Raw genomic sequence first — 18,338 nt, 5'->3', positions numbered from 1 at the left:
GTGGAATAGTTCTTCTCCTAGCTTTGTTCACTGGGGCAACATCACTCAACGCGAAGAAACCATAAAACCAAAAAATGGCTTGTATACGTTACCTAAATGCAACTTCTCCCCTGCTTCTTGTGCCGTTTACATACAGCAGCCTCGGAAATTATCTGCGTTTTCTGATACACGTTTTGCCCCCGGTGTTTGCAGCTGTAATATGTCTTGTTTCTTTCTGTGGCCAGGGAGAACGTAGAGGTTCCTTGGCATTTATACGTTCTCCAAGTACAGACAACATGGTAAATGTGGATTTCAGCACCCCACGTCCAAGTACTGTGGAAAGCTCTGTCTCCTATTTACTGTAAGTAATGTTGACTGATTGGGGGTGGGGAGGGTTGTGGTTGTTTATTTTTTTGTTGTTCTATGTGAAGAAATGGAAACTGTTACAAATTTTGACAAATGCAAATTACAGGGGCTTCATTCACTGCTTTTTTGAACTTAATCTCATCTTTTCTCCCCCACAAAATGGGTATCCGTAACACTTACATTGTTGCATTTTACACACAAACAAATTTTTGCGTTAAAGGCTGGTAAAAACCTGAAAAACAAAACCCAATCTTCTCTCATTTCCCATTAGGTATTTGATAACTTATTTTCATTTAGCCAATTTTCACCTTTTCTTTTTTCTTTAAACTTCATCTTCACTTCTCCCTCTCGTTCCCCATTTTCCCGCTTTTTTTCTTCCTCTTCAGCAATCACTGATTTTTAACAACTGCTGTTTGTATATTGTATTCTTCCTCAGGAGGGAAAAAGCCGGACCGGTTTGCCTCGACATGCAAGCTTTAGAGCAGAGGAGGAAAAGTATTCGGGACACAGAAGACACCATCGCTCATCACACCCTACAGCAGTACCTGTACAAACCCCGGCAGGAGGTGAGAGCATGGAAGTGGTCTCCAGTCTAAAACCAGGAGGCATTAGGATCCAAAACTGGGGAGTGAAACCCAAAGGGAAAGAACCCGTCTGCAAAATCTGTGCCCCAGAGGATATTAAGGTTTTTGTCTATAGTCTTGCACGTTTATGAAGGTGCCTCTTTAACAGAACTGGTGCCTTTGATTTCCCTGGGGCCAGTGGAACACAGAACTTGGTCCCACATATCTTCTGAAGCAAGATTAAACGGAGTGTATCAACTGAAGTGATTCAGACACTTCTAGGGAGAGGCTTACCTGGAATGTCACTCATAAGTACCTAAAATTCCTGGACTTACACCTGTTTCATGGTGTAGAAAGAGAAAGAAAGAAAGGAGTTTCCTTAATGCCTTCAGACTAGTCTTTGGTTCATTCTTTTTTAGAGAGTCGTTTACATTTGCATGACACAGATTGAATGCCTTGATTCGGGGCTTCCAGCTGTATTTCTAAATAAATGAATGTTGTCTTCCCTTCCTGGCCACAGCACAAACACCTTTACAGTCGACATGAGATCATGCACAGCGAAGATGAGAAACAAGACAAGGAGATTTTCCACAGGACAATGAGGAAGCGCTTAGAATCTTTCAAGAGTACCAAACTAGGAATAAACCATTCCAAGAAGCTCAACAAAATCCACAAGCGGGACCGGGGCCAAAAAAGGGTAAAATACTTTTACAAGGGCCCAGATGTAGGCACTTGTTACACAAATTCAGGGGTGGGGAAGGCAGGGAGGACTCCGAAGGGTCCTGCGTCCTGCATTTATCTCTGTCCTGTAGAACTTCATGAACTTAAAAGGCCTAAGCAAGAAGAGATTGAACTATGAGATAACTCAAGGGGCATCTTCTCATGTGCTGCTTTTCTCTGTGCTTTCCCGTCTTCTGGGTGAGAGATTTTTGGTGGCTTGAAAAACAACAGACCTTGAGCCATGCTACAACACTGGGAGGACGTGTTGCAGGGTAGCACTGTAGCATGGAGCATTCCACAAAATTTGCATGAAAGTAAGAGGGCACATACAGCATACCAAGAGCCAAAGTTCCTTCCTTTTCCTGTAGTGAGTACAAGTGTAGGAGGGAAACTGATGACATCCATATTGAGTCTCAAGCGAAGATTACAACAGGTTTCAGGGTTGTGCTGCTGAGCTCTGATTTCAGAGGATGTCACTGCCATTGCTGTGTGATGACGGCCACGTTTGTGGTAACTTTGCTTCTTTTCTTCCAGCGAAACAGCAGTGTCATACCAAATGGAAAAATACCTTCAGACAATCCAGCGCAAGATTTTACTTTGAAGGAAAAAGGTAAAAAGACTCTCAGACCAGTTTCATTAGCTGCATTTTACCAGCTACGTTGTCAGTAAAACATCATTGAAAAATTTTGTGATACGCAACAGTGAAGCTGGTATTAGAAAGGGACTTCTGGTCCTAATTCAGAACTCTGAGCAGGCATCTGCTCCGTGCTTAAGTGCAGTGTCTTAATGATTTAGAAGTTGTTTTTCTAGGTAGCTGCATGACAAGCCAAATTTTAATTCACCTTTTCACTCACATTTTTAAAATATCACATTTAAATTTTGAAAACAAAACGAAACAATGCAGTGGCTATAACATAGACGAGCTTTCAACTTCCTTTTGGATAAGCTGCACTGAGCTGCTTTTGCTAACGTTTTTCTTTCTCATCACAGCAGGATACGTAGCCCAGGACACTATGCCAGATAAAACTCAATAGTTGAGATGACATTCTGATCTGAGTTGAGGTCTCTTTGTTTAGAAGGGTCTGAATCAGAGTTGATGCGTGCTCAAGGAGAGCGTAGCTTTGAAAGGAACACCGTCAGAGGGCAGTTTCAGCTCCATGCAGCTTTCATGCACAAATCTAACACACAGGTCAGCCTTGAAAGTGCAGTCTGAAGCTGAGTAGCCTACGGAAGATCCTTAGCAAAAGCTGGTTTTGCATGTAAAACCCCAAATTCTTTCATCTCATGTTTTAGCCATCTTTTGACATTGATGTCTGTCATAGCAAGACATGATGGATGTTAATATGTTTGTTACGTAATCATAAAATACTGTGTGTCACTTGAAAACTGAAATGTGGTTTAAAAGCCACTGAACTAACTTTTATTTGTATTTTTTTTCCTGTTTATGTGTGCAACCTATTGATCTCCAAGAGAATTGAAGTAAAGTAGGGAGGGATTCATCTTTCCTCAATAGCTCTAAGCAAAGATATTTTTCTTTATGGATGTTCTTTGAATAATTTTCTGAGCATTATTTTTTTTTGACTGACACGGAAAATGCAGGCTGGCTGAATTAAGTGTAATATTCTAGAACATTTTTGCATGAGAAGAGCTTTCCAAATACTTAAACGCAGGTCATTCAATACCATCTTGTTAAAGAACACTGTGTAGAGATGTCATCCTCTGCTTAAAAAAAAAAGCTTCATTGGAAGATAGACTTAACAAGTGGTTTAGCAGCAGTCGGGACACTAACATATACCTCTGCCAAATGATGGAAGTGCAGTGACTGGTCATTGTGACGGGACATTTATCAACACATGAGCATTTAGTGATAGGACAAGGGGCCATGGCTTTAAATTGAAACAGGGGAGATTTAGATTAGAGATAAGGAAGAAATTTTTCATTCAGAGGGTGGTGAGGTACTGGAACGGGTTGCCCAGAGAAGTTGTAGATGCCCCATCCCTGGAAGTGTTCAAGGCCAGGTTGGATGAGGCTTTGGGCAACCTGGGGTAGTGGAGGGTGTCCCTGCCCATGGCAGGTGGGTTGGAACTAGATGATCTTTGAGGTCTCTTCCAACCCGATCCATTCTATGATTCTATGATTTAAGGCACAAGACACAGCACAGCAGCGGTGCCATGTCTCAGGGTGGTTGTTTCAGTCCCAAAAAACAGGCGATTCTGTTAGTCGAAAGCTTAGCCAGAGGGGGAAATCTCTCTCTGTATCATAGCACCAGATAACAACACAAGCCAGAAACCTGTGTTGAGTTTCTTGATGGTATCTCAGCTGCAAACTCTATGTACGTTCACATTTGAGTGTTACAACTGTTGATCAAATTTTGCCCTTATCTAGATCCTCTTTAAAGATGTATCTTTGATAACCTTGCCAGCATGAAATAACATTTCCTATCAGAACTGATATAAATCTCTAATCAAATTGGACTTTTTTTTCTTTTTCCCCCAGATTTGGAATTTTCTGAATCAGAAGAAAATAATGATTATGAAACCTTGCATCTAGGCAAAGGAGTTGATTTCCTGGCTAACGTGACGAAGCAAAATTTCACAGACGCTCCAACTGGTAAAAATATTAATTACCTACAGAGTTTCTTTTTCTCAAATATACTAGAAACGCTGCTGCTTTAGTCTGTACTTTTTTTTTGTTTTTATTTGATGAGTTCTATTAGAAAACATATTTACTTAATATTAATGTTAACAGATAACAAGTTTTAGATATCCAGAGGTATGGAGAGCATCAAATTTGCTACTGATAGAAGTTGTGAGCATGACTGCCTAAACCAGACCGAAACCCACTAATTATTTCTAGTAAGAGAAAATGTTATTTCAGAGTTGTCCAACCTCACAGGACCAGTCAATACTAGTCCTTAGGAACTGTTTTCTATTCACATTTGAAGCCCTTTGTTGTGATAAAGTTCATATTTCTTTTTTTCACGTAGGATTTCTCCACTTAAATTCACAACCCCTGCAGATCCTTATAGGCTCATAGACGTCACAGAAAAGAGCAGATTTGTGGCATTCCTGGGGCTTTCATTGGACTTGATTTCCAGCCCTGAAAGGCTCGAAAATATCAGATTGAAAGTGTATCACTATACATAACAGAAATTATATTATGTGATTTAGAAAACTTTAGAATTTAGTCTTTCTCTTCAGCACTTTCGTGTTTGAATTTTCAGCGTGCTGCTGTATGCTTCATATGTAAGATGACATGCACAGTGACGAAAAATACTTTTGGCTGTTCTTTTTGGGCAGACATGCTGATACAGCCTTTTCACTCTTCCATGACAAACTCTATGCTTGAGAATGTACACAGACACCCAGAAATCGATCCAGAAATAAGTGGGTGGCAAGATGCAGACATAGACTAGTTTTTAAAATGTCTTTTTCTGTTCAAACACCACCAACTTGATATCTATTAAAAGCCTCCTGTAACTTTTCACTGTTTTGTGGCCTGCTCCCTCACACACGCATCTCATTCCTTTCCGGAGTTGTGCAGTTTATGCCTTTGCAATTTTTTTCTCCGTCTTTTGTATTTTTTTCATGAGTTTGATTTGAATTTTTTGCAGTTATTTAATATTGTGCTTTAGTTTGCTTAAAATTTGCTGACTGGTTTCTTCTTTTATTGATTTTCTTTTTTTGTCTCCAGATATCCCAAACATAACTGCGTGTTATACATAATATCAAATTTTTCTCTTTAATAGAAATCCAAAATGACTGACAATAACCAAGGTAGAAAGAGCATCCTGTGTGTGTATAATTGCCTGTGTATTGCTCGTTCTCCTTTTAGAAAGCATCTCACTGTATTACCAAGAAATTATTTTGATTAATCGTATTTGTCACTCGTGGACTTTTTTTAGGAATTGATAACCCAGTATTTTCAGCTGACGACGATCAAAGCATCTACATGAAGTTCTCACCATGGTTATCTAGTGAAGATACTGTGGTACCATCCCAAAGGGCCCGGGTGCAGATCCCATATTCTCCAAACAACTTCAGACGACTCGCTCCATTCCGGCTCAGCAATAAATCAATAGATTCCTTCCTGCTAGCAGATGGCCCAGAGGACCGACCCAGGTCTTTTCTCCCAGAATCAACGCATATGTAATATTTTAAAAGATATTATCACCTTTATTTTTAATCAATCTTCCTATCAACCCTGACCACTGACAAGTAAACTTACTTTTCTTATTTTTCTTCTCCCAGAGCATCTCTCCTTCCTGATTTCTTCGTACGACTAAACATCTTCTATTTTCCTCCAGATCAAATAACAAAACATCTTTCTATTTTCCTTCTGCAGAATTGCTGTCCAACTATCTGGGGTCTAATGTCTTGCTATTTTTACAGCAGATATGAGTCCTGCTCTTTGTTTTGGCTTGAATATTTTAAATGCCAACAAAATAGTATTCCAAATACCAGAATGTTGTGCACCCAATTTCAAGAGGCTCCAGGTTTCTCGGTTAGTCAGTACTAGATAATAAAATTTGTACCTGAATTCCCTGGCAGGAATCAGGTAATTCTGATTCAACCTCCCTAAACAGCGATTGGTCTTTCGAGTAACATTGTGACTTCTGTCTGTAGATGTAAGCAAAGTAGTCTGAAGCCCCAAAAAGGCAATGCAGTTGCTGATGCCAAATGATATAGTTTGCCCGTAAGTGGTCAGATGAATAATTCAACCCATTGGACTCCATTGCATTAGATATACAGCAGGAGCAGCAGGGCTGGGCCAGCAGCGAGCTGGGATCTCTCATTCTTAGCATGATTAGAATATGATTTTTGACTCTTTTGTTAGTGAGCCTTGAGTCAGTTCTGAACATTTGTCTGGGTTATTTATCCAATGCCCAGGAAGGGAAAATGGTCCCACTGATACAATACAAGTACTCAATGACAACTGCTGATGTCATCATTGAATTACGTAAGAAAGGGTTTTAAAATGAAGCATGTTTACTAGAATGCGTCAGAGTTCCCTTGCACAGGTAGACATAATTATACAACAGCCAGATTGTGAAGAAGCAGAATTCCAGTTTTGGTTAGAGCTTTATCTTTAAAACATAAGTTTATCTTATTCCATACCTTATTTTGAAACCAGAAAAATGCTTAGCTTTCTGATGCAGTAAATAACTTGTTGCTTCTAATGTGTTAGAGGCTTAAAATTAAATTGACTCTGGGTTTAAATGAATATATCCTAGTTGCCCTTTAATTCTTACTTTGTGGAAATCTTCCACACCATAAAAAGCAGCCTTCATTTCTATAATCATCACAGTCAGTGCTGTAAATGAGGTGGGTCAGGTCACAGTTCAGGCATCATAATTGAACAGAACATAGGGCACTGTGGGGATTATGCAATAAAATGCAATAGTCAGTTTCATCATTAATTCGCTTTTGTGGAATCCATGATCACAGATGCATGACTTAGTGTCCTCTGTGCATCAATAAATAAAGGAATGCGGTGAGTTGAAAGTACTTCTCTAGTTAGTTGATGAAACTTTGTTCAGACAGAGATCTCTGGATAAGAGTGAATGCTGGTAATTTTGATTCAAGCAGAACTTCATAACCTTTTGAAAATAAATAGAAAAGGAAGTTCCATTTTTCTTCTGTTCTGGCTTCTGTCCCTGCAGATGTGCTCGTTCAAGTGTAAATACAGGACACACATCACTTTCTTTTACTGGAGTGGCCTGTAGGTCTGTGGTTGATTCTAGTACTCAGTTCCTTATTAATGCATCTTCAATTATTTTTTAAACAATGTTTTAAAATGAACATTGGATTCATTAAAGAACTGTAATTTGAATTCCAATATCCTGATTAAAAACTTGAGCAAGGAGCAGCATTCTAAAAGGAAAACTCCTATCCACATTGAAATTTTCTTCACTTTTTTTTCCCCCCCCACTGAGAACATTGTCATAAAATATTGACATATGAGTTGCTGAACATTTTCTTGCTAACCTTTGTTCTTTTTTTTCCATTCTATTGCCTTATTTATAATTGGCTTTATGATTAGGAACTGGTATGTAAAAGTTCTTGTGCAGGTATTTTTGATATATGAAAATCACTGGGTTTTGACTGCTGTGTTTCTTAAGAAGTGTTTTGGGAAGTTAGATTTCCCAAGCTAATAAGCTTAGACCTTAATTATTTTCTCAAACAGTCCTCTGAATTATCTCCTTAACAAAATTCTCCTGATAAGAGAATAATACTGAAATGTCAATTAAAAGGCTTTAAAAAACAATGGAAACTGGAAGCCAAGGGTGGAAATGTGAAGTTTCTCTACAGAAAACTGATCATAGGCTCTGGTCAATAAAAAATTGACTCCGTGGTGATACCCTCTGCTACTTGATTGAAAGAGCACAATTTCTTTCAAAATTTTCCAAAAGATTTCCTTGCTGAGCATCAGGACTAAACCTCTCAAGATAAATATACACTTTAATCACCAGATCACGGCTCTGTCTCCTAAATATCTGAAACAGGCAGTTGTTCATCACGAACAGTGAACTAAGTTTTGCCTGATACTCGGCAAGGATAAGAAGTTTAATAAACTCACTTTAGGTTGTTCAAGATGGAAACTGGGACAGGGTACAGTTCCCCAGAAAAAAAAAGCCGTCTTAAACCCCTGACTTTCATAAGACTTTCATAAAAATAGCCAAAAGCAAAGCCCAATATTCAGCACACGAGTATAGAAAGTGTGTATTACAAATGTTCATATTTAATTATGCTCTCTAGGTGAAATGGACCATGACATTGAAATGACAGAATACTCCTCTTCAGATGACCAACTAAACCAAAATCAAAGCGTTCCAGTGGCTCCCCTCCACTTCTTCCCATCTTGTCTTCAAATGCCTTGGACACAAAACTATTCTTCATTGGAAAACAGAGGGAATATATCTCTTTCTACTGTCTCTGAGTATATAGCTTCTTGCAACCCAAATGTACCTGATATCTTCTGGGAAGCAGGTACAGACACGGATAACAAAGAGACAGTAAACTCAGGTTATTGTTCTGAAGTTAGCTACAAGTCAGAGAATTCACAAGAAGAGAACGCTCTACTTATGTTTGAAGGGCTGGAAGACTCTTACATGAAGGAGCCCCAAGAGAAGAAAATGTTGCTAGATGTACAAGGAAATTACAGATCTGCTGCAGCCAGACGTGTTCAAAGCCGACGTTCCTTTCACAGGCCAAGACCTCAGCAACACCCCAAGCTTCAGAAGCTGGCATCTCTTCCAGCATCTTGCCATGTCCCTCCACATTCTTTGGAACAAGAGGAAACACAGTTGTGAGCCAGGACTTACTTGAAGGGAGAAGATGAGAGAGAAAAACTTGAGCAAAGGGCTTCTGGAAAAATAGAGAGCAACCTGTGGGTTCATGGGATCTGCTCTGGAATGGTTTCAGATGGAAAGGGAGTGGGGTCCCACAATGTAAGAAACACTGGAGCTTTTCTGCTGCACTTACATTTTTAAGTTCTCATTCATAATGAAAGGGTGTATAATGAAGGGGAAATATGCCTCCTTGTTATTTTTTCATGTAGACTGTTACAAGATATCAATATTATTTTTGGAGGGCTAACCCAAGAATCTTTTCAAATGGTAAATCCTTCTTGTTTTTTCAACATAGAAATGGTTTATTATGCCATTATGCCATAAACACATTTAAAGAAATAGGCTGCATTTGCTGCTTCAGTAATGGAATTCAATATTTATGATGTAAAATTAAAGTAGGAGAAGCCAATGGTTAGCCTCTTGCCTGCTAAGTCTACTCTGATTGAAATGCATCAGTGCCTTTTATAAGTGCAAGCTAAAGAAAAAAATTCTCCTGCTTTTGAACATTTGTGTCACTGAGTAGTGGTGGGATATGGACTCTGGTGGAAAACTTTCCAGGGAGAGAAAAGTCCTGGCATCTTGAAATCTAATCAAGGACTCCAGGAAGGCCATTTCCTTCCCTCACCTTCATTTCCTCTACTCAGTAGCACTGGAATGAAAGAACATCCAGAATTAGCTCAGAATTTTAGTTTGTGTGGTCACGAGCAACTCATTTCATATTCCTAATTAAGCTGCTCTATTTTAAATAGCCTCACTCAGACAGAAGGGTAAATATTTGTCATTTTTACTGCTGCTTTGGAAGACACCTTCCAAATACTCTGTTAGATTATCTTGTTAATTAATGTATCACTTTCAATAGCTGATCAAGATAATGGTCTCTCAAATGCTATCGTGTGTTTTGCCACATGGTTTAAGTGCCACAATGACTCAGGATGTTGATGGTCCAAAGTCTTGTACAGAGGTAGTTTGGCTACTGTGTATGTACATACCTCTTTGCTTTAGGAACTTCCTTTATTTTTTTGTCCCTAGTTTTCTGTTAAATGATAGTAGTTAAGATTGCACTAGACACCTATTGCATATGAATCTGATCTACATCACCTCGAAGACAGCTGGAGACGTCAAGTGAAAGCTAACGTGGATGAAGACTAAATAAAAGTGAAAACTCTGAGACTTCTCGTGGATGTATAATGCTACATGCCAGCGTACAGTCCTCTGGCCTGTCTGTATTTTGCCGTGGATGATTCCAGTCCTGAAATTTTGGCTTGAAATCTTCAGTGGTATAATTTACAAAGGTTCTGGGACATCAATAGAAGATGAGCTCTTAGCTGCTTCTGTGATCTTACTATGCACCTTATTTCTGTTTGATATCAGCGTAAACCATTTGTAAATGAGCTAAGTCACCTTCAAGGAGGTATCTGAATTGCTTAAGGCTGGATCCAACAAAAGCTTTATTTGGTAAATTTTACTTTATCTGTAGGAACTAGTCGTCGTCTCACTCTCCGTACCCAGACTTTGAATGGGTTCTAGGCGATTCTGTGTCAGATGTCAAATTTGAGGTTTACTCAGACACCCAAAAAGAGTGGAGCAACGTATGAAAATTTGTGCTCACGTCTTTCTCCTATCTTTGCTCTCTTTGCTAAAGCTGCCTGTTAGGCCACTGCAAATCGCAGAGATGTGACAGCAAATGTCATATACAAACCTATAGAGAACGTATGCCTTTAGAGACTAGATTCAGAGCACTGGCTCATCCAGCCACAAGCAGCTGCCTGTTTGCAGTCATCTTGGGCACTGATTCAAATCAGTGTCCTTAACTGGAAAGCTTCATCGTCCAGAGCTAGTCTTGTTAGTGAAGGTCGTGAGACATAAGGCTGTCTGTCACCAGTAGGGATGTTAATTATATAATTCAATAATGTAAATACATTTTTTTTGTGAACTAAGTACATATGGACATAACTATTTTGGTGAAGTAGAGCATATTGATGCTGTTCCAGATATTATAATTGGAACAAGTATTTTAGTCATTGGCATAGATATGTAACAGGGCCATGACTGCTCCCAAATATTAGCACGGGTTAAGTGCAATGTGCCAAAATCTAACCTCCAGTCTCGTAGCATAATGCTGAAGTACCAACACCAAAGTTGACAAGATGCTCGTCAGGTGTTGGCTTTGAAATAAAACTTTCATTTCTTCTTGCTGTTGTGCAGAGGTCGTTGCTGTGTTGCAGTCCGAAGAAGAACCACACTGTGGGCCGTGTCTTCTGCATGCTGCTTAGAGCGTTCCTAATCTGTCTGTGTACAGGCTACCTCAAGAAAACATTTGTAAATCATCAGCAGATGGGAGTTTTCACCAGATAAATGTTGCACACACAGGAGTACGCAATTTTGAAAACCACAGGCTACAAGATTTTAATGTTCTTGTGTGCTCTTACGCTGAACAAGAGAGGATCAATAGACATCAGTGTTTACAAGCACAGCTGCCTCTGTGAAATGTCAGCAGGATCCTGACTGTGGACTGTAGGAGTTTTTGTAAATCAGAGAGGAACATTATGCCATTTTTAATAATAGAAGAAATGGAAATCCACTATCTACAAAGGGCTTAACTCTCCATTTGCTTTCAAAGGCCTTAGGCATTGTCTGTATGTTGTGTCACTGTAGTTGAACAGATGAAGGATAAAATGGACAATTCTGATAGTGAAGAAACTTTCCCTGGCATAGCTTGCATAATTTCTGAAGCTCTTATGTCTCTGGAAGATGCGGGTTATAATTCCTTATTTTTTTCCAAGGCAATTGCTCCCAATGACTGTCAGGGTATATACAAAAAGCAGGTTATAAGAGCTTATAACCTGTCTCACATTTTTTTCCACACCCTTTCTATGTATTTTCACATTTCAGCACATGTCCTGTGGTGCAAGTGTTTGGTTGCTTCTTCAGCACGCTTCAGTCAGTCGAGCATCACTAATTTCCATCACAGCAACATCGATCTGGAGCTGCCGACGCTCTGGCTGTGGCTATCAGCTTCTTTTTTATCCTGTGAATTAGATTGGAATGATCAGTTGGTAAACCAGTTCACCTCTGGTGAGGCCAGTCCAGTTCCTGCTTCCCTGGCAGAAAACTCTAAATACTTTTTTGTGACATACCATAGAATTGTCTGGTTGGAAGAGACCTTCAAGATCATCGAGTCCAACCATTCACCCTGCACTGTCAGGGTCCCTAAACCTGTCAAAGAAAGGCAACTTGGGAATTCCACAGTTGCTATTTAGTGAACAAGTTAACTGTGGCCTACCTTGTTGTAAAAAGATGAAGTGCAGAAATATTTGATGTCTCTTCTGTACATTTTGCTCCACGGATAAGGTTCTTTTTAACACCGTTTCTTATGCTGCACTATGACCTAGCAATGTTAAAAAAGGAGAAGTGTTGACTGCATTCAGATGAATTCCGCCTCCCTAAGCTGTGATCCTAGTTTTTGAAATATGTAAAATTATGTTTAACAAATATATGGTCTGGCCAGAGGTTTATGTAACGAAGGTTGCAAAATAATCATGTGCCTTAAATTGTCACTCTATGGAGTGCTGCTGTTTGGAGATTTTTGTGTGTACTTTCCAAAAGGTGTCAACTTACTGCATTATATTTTTAAATATAATTAAAAGTTGTTCTGCTAATGTGTCTTTATAGAAACATTTTAATAGTGTACCATAATGAGAAGTTTGGCAATAAATTGTATCACTTTGGTGGAATCACACTGCTTTGGCAAATGATTTAGAGAAGACTTCCGGGTTTGTGCGGAATATTTAACAAGCTGTCAATTGCACTACAGTACCAAAGCCTTTTGTATGGGAAATATCTTGGGAAAAAAAAAGCTCTAATTATTATTATTTTTCTGTAAGTATTTTACTAGTGAACAGCAAAACGTGTTGCTGCTGCTTTTTTTTGTCCTTGGCCCCCTTTGCCCTGTAGTTATTTCAGGGTATACCAGTGCTTTTCCCCCTCGTGCTCCAAGTGCTGGATGCAAAATGGACTCCAATGATAATATTCAAATATAACCACTTGCTATGATTGTGATGCCACTTACACACAAACACAACGGGACCTCCAATCTTTATTCTGCCATCATTTTATAAAACAAAGTTCTCTTCATACCACAAGCCCCTGAACTTGTATACTTAGGAGACTTAGCATCTTGTGTTCTACAAAAACCATTACTCACCATTAGTTAATACCGTTAACTTTTTCTCTCCTTAGAATCACAGAAGCATTTAGGTTGGAAAAGACCTTTAAGACCAGGTCCAACCAAAAACCTGACACTGTCAAGCCCACCACTAAATCATGTCCCCAAGCGCCACATCTACACATCTTTCAAATACCTCCAGAGATGGTGACTCAACCACTTCCTTGGGCAGCCTGTTCCAGTGCTTGACAAGCTTTCTGGTGAAGAAATTTTTCCTAAGATCCAATCTAAACCTCCTCTGGTGCAACTTGAGACCTTTTCCTCTCGCCCTATTGCTTGTTACTTGGGAAAAGAGACTGACACCCACTTCTCTACAACCGCTTTTCAGGTAGTTGTAGAGGGAGATAAGATCTCCCCTGAGCCTCCTTTTCTCTTGACTGAACAACCCCGGGTCCCTTAGCCACTCTCAGAAGACTTGTTTTGAAATATAAATGCGTGTTTTGACAGGGCAGCATACTGTGAAACGGGGGAATAATTTGTCTGTGAGGAGAAGTGCTGCATCTTTATTGATGTGGACTCAAGACTTCTCCATCTAAGGTGTTAAGTTCTATCTGTCTGAAGTTTTTTTGTGTCCCTAATATAGGAAATACCTACAAAGTGAAAGTCTTACTGAGAAAGTGTCTAAAGTAAACTTGATCCAGTTAGTCAGGTTTGCTAAGCATTTATAAAGTGCCTGCTTATCACTACAGGTGGGAATTTATGGAGGTCTGTTCAGTGGCTGACACAGAGCTCAGACATTCTGCTTGGGATGGTGTAAAATGGTAAAAGGTCTGTGGTCTGGCAGGGTCACAACATTTGAGCCATCAAAGGCTTTGTGAAACAGGTCCACATCTCATGAGTACTGCTATATTTCAGTACAGTGCAGGTCCTCCCCTATTGCTTCCCACCCTCTTGCCTGTTTTTCCAGAGGTGAATTATCCCAGGATTTCCCACTCAACTATTCTCAAACAGTGCAGGCAAGTTGTTCTTGTGGCCCATCCAGTAAGAGGCCTGAAATTGCTGGCTGCTATCTCAGAGAACAGAGTCACAATTGCTGCTAATTGTCAGATATTTTTGTCTGAGAACAGAATGACAAGGAAGAATTCCATTGTCTCTAACAGCCACCTTGTTTCCGGGAAAACTCATGCTTTTTCTGTGAGGTGCTGAGCGTTGAGGAACTGGACCATCACACTACTAGATCATCCCAGCATGGGAGTGAAGCTGCATCAGCAGCAGTGGTTTGTGCTGTGCCACTTTCGTGCTGCCAGGCTGTTGACCAACTGGTGGCATTGTCATGGCTGTCATCCGTTTCTGAACGGCAAAGAGGTCACCACTGTTTATTGGCTGACTCCATTAATTGTAGAGAGAGGATTAGGTAGGCAGGAGGCTGTTTGGCTTGGCAAGCCTTCTCACAGGTGGGAGGTTGGTCAAAGAGCTAAAGGAATGTTGTTCGTTTCATAGACAAGTGAGAAGGAGGTAAAGGCAGCAGGAGAAAACACGGAACTATGTTCTTCTCTTCCCTGACTTCAGGGAATGTCACTGGAGCTGTGTTGTTCACCAGCCTGGGCTGCAGCACCAGAGACGCTGTTGCATCTTCCGCAGCCAGGAGGAAATGGCCTGCCTCTTGTAGGCAGGATAGGTACCTTGAGTTGATTAGTAATTAGTTCATTATCTTCAACTCAGTCCAGCTGGCTAATAATGACTGGATGCCATAATTCCCCCTTTTTGTTTTACCATTTTTTGTTTTCACAAAGGCTTTATGGGTGAGCAGAGACCCGGCCCATTCATCCAACTCCAGCACGCTTCCCTCCCGCAAATACCACGTCGGGGCTTGCGGCTTTACCTTCTTCTCCGAAGGACTCTCGCTCGAGCTCCCGGCTCCGGCACTGGCTCCGGCTCTTTTGGCTCGGGCTCTCGGCTCGGCGAGGGAGTCGGGGCTTCCCAGGGTCTCACGGATGTATCACGTCGGGCTCACCAGTTGTTGCTCACCAGCCTGGGCTGCGGCACCAGAGACACTATTGCATCTTCCACAGCCAGGAGGAAATGGCCTGCCTCTTGTAGGCAGGATCGGTACCTTGAGTTGATTAGTAATTAGTAATTAGTTCATTATCTTCAACTCAGTCCAGCTGGGTAAGAATGATTGGTGCCATAGAGCTGTGCCTACAGCTTTGATGTCTTCAAGTCCAGCATGTTGTGCCTTCATCTGCTGCTCAGAAAGAGCGTTTTAAGCTTTAAGCCTCAACTGCACCACCGAACTCTGCAATTGCTGATTCAGATTTTACAGCCTTAGTGGGAGTGAGCATTTATGAACTCTGCAGGCCAGGGCTGCTGTTAAATTCTGAAAAGAACTGGGTGTTGAAATGGAGGTGCGTTCTCTGTCTTCCCTCCACCTACCCCTGCCCATCTGCAATTAATTAGTCTCTTTCACAAGTGCAGACCTTCATTAGTATCACATGGAAGGCACCGAAGTGACTATTTACATGGCTACTGGTTGCAGTGGAGAGTGTGGATCTCTGCTTTCTTACCAGGTTTTGACCGAAACGAGCACCTGATGTTGATGTTGTGTAGCCTGCCAGAGAAACACACTTAGTACCACTCACAAATGCTTGAAAACATTTGGATCTTTCCGATGAAGAAGTGTAATTTAGCAGCATTGATGGATGAGTTGCTAAATAGAAACAACTCTCTTAACAAGAAGCTGTTAAAATTTGTCTGCTGTCTTCCACAATCAAAAACCTATGTCTAGTCTTGACAGAATTTCAGGCATAGCCATCTGATGCACGCTGATACTACTTAGCAGTAAAATCTTTGCTGAGTAGCTTTATAGGTTTGTTTTATTGACTGTGTTCTGTCTGAATCCTTTATTGAAAGTGATGTCACGTCAGTGGAGCATGTTTAGTATTCCTATCATAAATCAAAGTAAATTCACTCTAATATGGCCCTCAAAGCCACACGTGTTCAAAGTGGTTTTCCTGAGTGCACACTTGGGCCACAATAAGCACGTGATGCTTCCACTTATCGATGTGACTTATTGAATACCAAGGTTGCTATGTCCAGTAGAGTTTTAGTACATGACAGCCTCGTGGGGTGGAAATGCAAAATTAAAACTTTAAAAAGTTTCATTGTCAACTCGGTAAGATTTGTGTCAATCTCCCTTTTGCTCTTTGCTGAAATGTATTAAAATATTCTGGCAGTTTACATGATGTTGAATCTCGAGCACTGGATGCTGTTACGTGGTGTGAATGGTGGCGTTTTTCTTACTTTTCTGTTAGTCCTGTATGGAAATCCAGTGAATATGGTGAATAGTGGAGTAGTTTTAATGCCAGTTAGCTATTTTTATTGTGTTTTCAGGATAATAAATCTTTGGTGCTGGTACATTGTCTTCACACCAACAAAACTTTTGGGTATGTTTTCGCTAATGAAGTACCCTCTGCATCCTTCAAATATCTCTAAAGTAGTTAAAGCCCTACAGGTTTTAAATATTACACGATTTTTAAAAGAAAGTGTAAATCTAAGCTCTTCCCAAACTCTGTTATAAATCGTTACCATTATTCCATATCCTGAGTTTTAAGTCTCTTTCTACTGGAAATAGATTTTTGTGGTTTTGACAACAATTTTTGAATTGTCAAAACAGTTACAGATACATTTTCGATACTGGAAAATGTGAGGGAAAAATAAAGAAGAATTTTTCCTCTCATTTCTCTGTGAAAAGAAAAAGCACACTCCACGTAGCAAGTAGTCTGTTAACTGAAGGTTAATTCTGCTTCAAACCATTAATACCAGAGGAGACACATTCAGAAAAACAACTTTTAGAGAGATTACTGGGACATTGGTCTTCTGACAGAGTTCTTCCATAAAGCCGACCATTTAAATTGCTGGTCCTGAAAAACAATTTAACAATATTTTTTATAAATTTAAAAAAATCAATTACTTCAGAGTAAATCTAATGCAACTACCACTTTTGGTTAAGTATCCCTTCAATTCAAAGCGCGTTGCGTATTGCTCGTTAATTCTTTCTGCACACAGAAACGATACATGTTTCCCAGCATGGATTAATAAAACCATTGCTAGAAGATCTACATGGTCTTCTTTCCTGGACACATTTGTGTAAGCATTTTAAAGCACAAGACTTATATTGGCCTCTAGGTCATGACTTTGCTGCATTTCCACATTGCATTAAGTTCTTTAGGTGATGAACTATGTTCTTTCTTTTTTTTTTTTTATATATATGTTAAAAAGACAGTGATTGCAGCTAACACTTTGTGAGGAGGTGAATTTGCAAACATTAGGCTGAAGAAGAATCATCACTAGTTATCAGTGTTTAATCCAAGCCTATTTCTGGAAAACAGCTCTGTTTTTGGAAACAGGTGCTGCCAATTTTTTTTACTACTTATGCTAGAATAACTTGCAGTTGCAGGATTGATTCCTTTAATTAGTAAGGGCTATGTTAATATGTACATCTTAAACACTTGTTACATATCAATCAAGTTGTGATGCAGGAGTGGAGCAGAAAAGGTTATCCTGAAACATAACTACATATGTCTTTTCTACTCTGGGATTAAAAAAAGCATGCTGGATTCCACTCAATGCCTTCAAACTGCAATTCTTTTTTACGAGCAAAATTTTGATGTGTCTGCTGGAAAGGATTGTAGTCTGACCCGTTGGCTGCACTAGGGATTGATATTCTCTCAATGTCAGTGAATAATTTTCTGGAAACACAAGTCTATGGTGGGTTTTGAACTCCATAGTGTAAAAAAGCAATTTGTTTTATGGAGAAAAGAGCATATGTGCCTGAAGGAATCAATGTGGCTTTTTTTGTAGGCAATTGACTACAGAACTGAGGTAGTAGCACTAGGAGAATGCCAATTGTTCAACACAAAAAGAGACAATACGGTTGTCCCCATTGATCTCCTTCAGAATCTACCTAAGAATGCAGAAGACTGCCTTGCAACTTGCACACATTTATACGATGTCAGACAACAAAACAGAGTAGACATAATAGTTCAAAGTTATCTTTTTGTTTGTTTGTTTGTTCAGGAGCTCAGAACACTTACACAATCCTATCCTGTAATCATTTCGGATTTACCATGGTGTGTCTTCTCCTTACCTTTTTGTTGAGCATCCTTTATCAGCCTTTGAACTGGAACGGTTTTCT

General features: G+C 39.9%; 1 protein-coding gene across 2 annotated transcripts in view; it reads left to right on the top strand.

Moving 5' to 3' along the window:
- SLC9A3 (solute carrier family 9 member A3) overlaps positions 1-8,940 on the top strand; it is a 52,758-nt gene extending 43,818 nt beyond the window's left edge. The window contains exons 11-16 of one of the 2 annotated variants that reach the window (XM_086614396.1): positions 225-340; positions 782-911; positions 1,429-1,605; positions 2,163-2,238; positions 4,125-4,238; positions 8,387-8,940. In XM_086614396.1, coding sequence (XP_086470522.1) covers positions 225-340; positions 782-911; positions 1,429-1,605; positions 2,163-2,238; positions 4,125-4,238; positions 8,387-8,940 — 1,167 coding nt within the window. Of the gene's footprint in view, positions 1-224; positions 341-781; positions 912-1,428; positions 1,606-2,162; positions 2,239-4,124; positions 4,239-5,532; positions 5,781-8,386 lie in introns of those variants that run through there. The other variant, XM_086614397.1, reaches the window with a different exon arrangement.
- The last annotated feature ends 9,398 nt before the right edge of the window (positions 8,941-18,338 follow it).

This window comes from Tauraco erythrolophus, chromosome 7, assembly GCF_009769465.1.
Source record: "Tauraco erythrolophus isolate bTauEry1 chromosome 7, bTauEry1.pri, whole genome shotgun sequence".
NCBI classification, from domain to species: domain Eukaryota; kingdom Metazoa; phylum Chordata; class Aves; order Musophagiformes; family Musophagidae; genus Tauraco; species Tauraco erythrolophus.
This window is presented reverse-complemented; position numbering and strand designations above follow the sequence as displayed.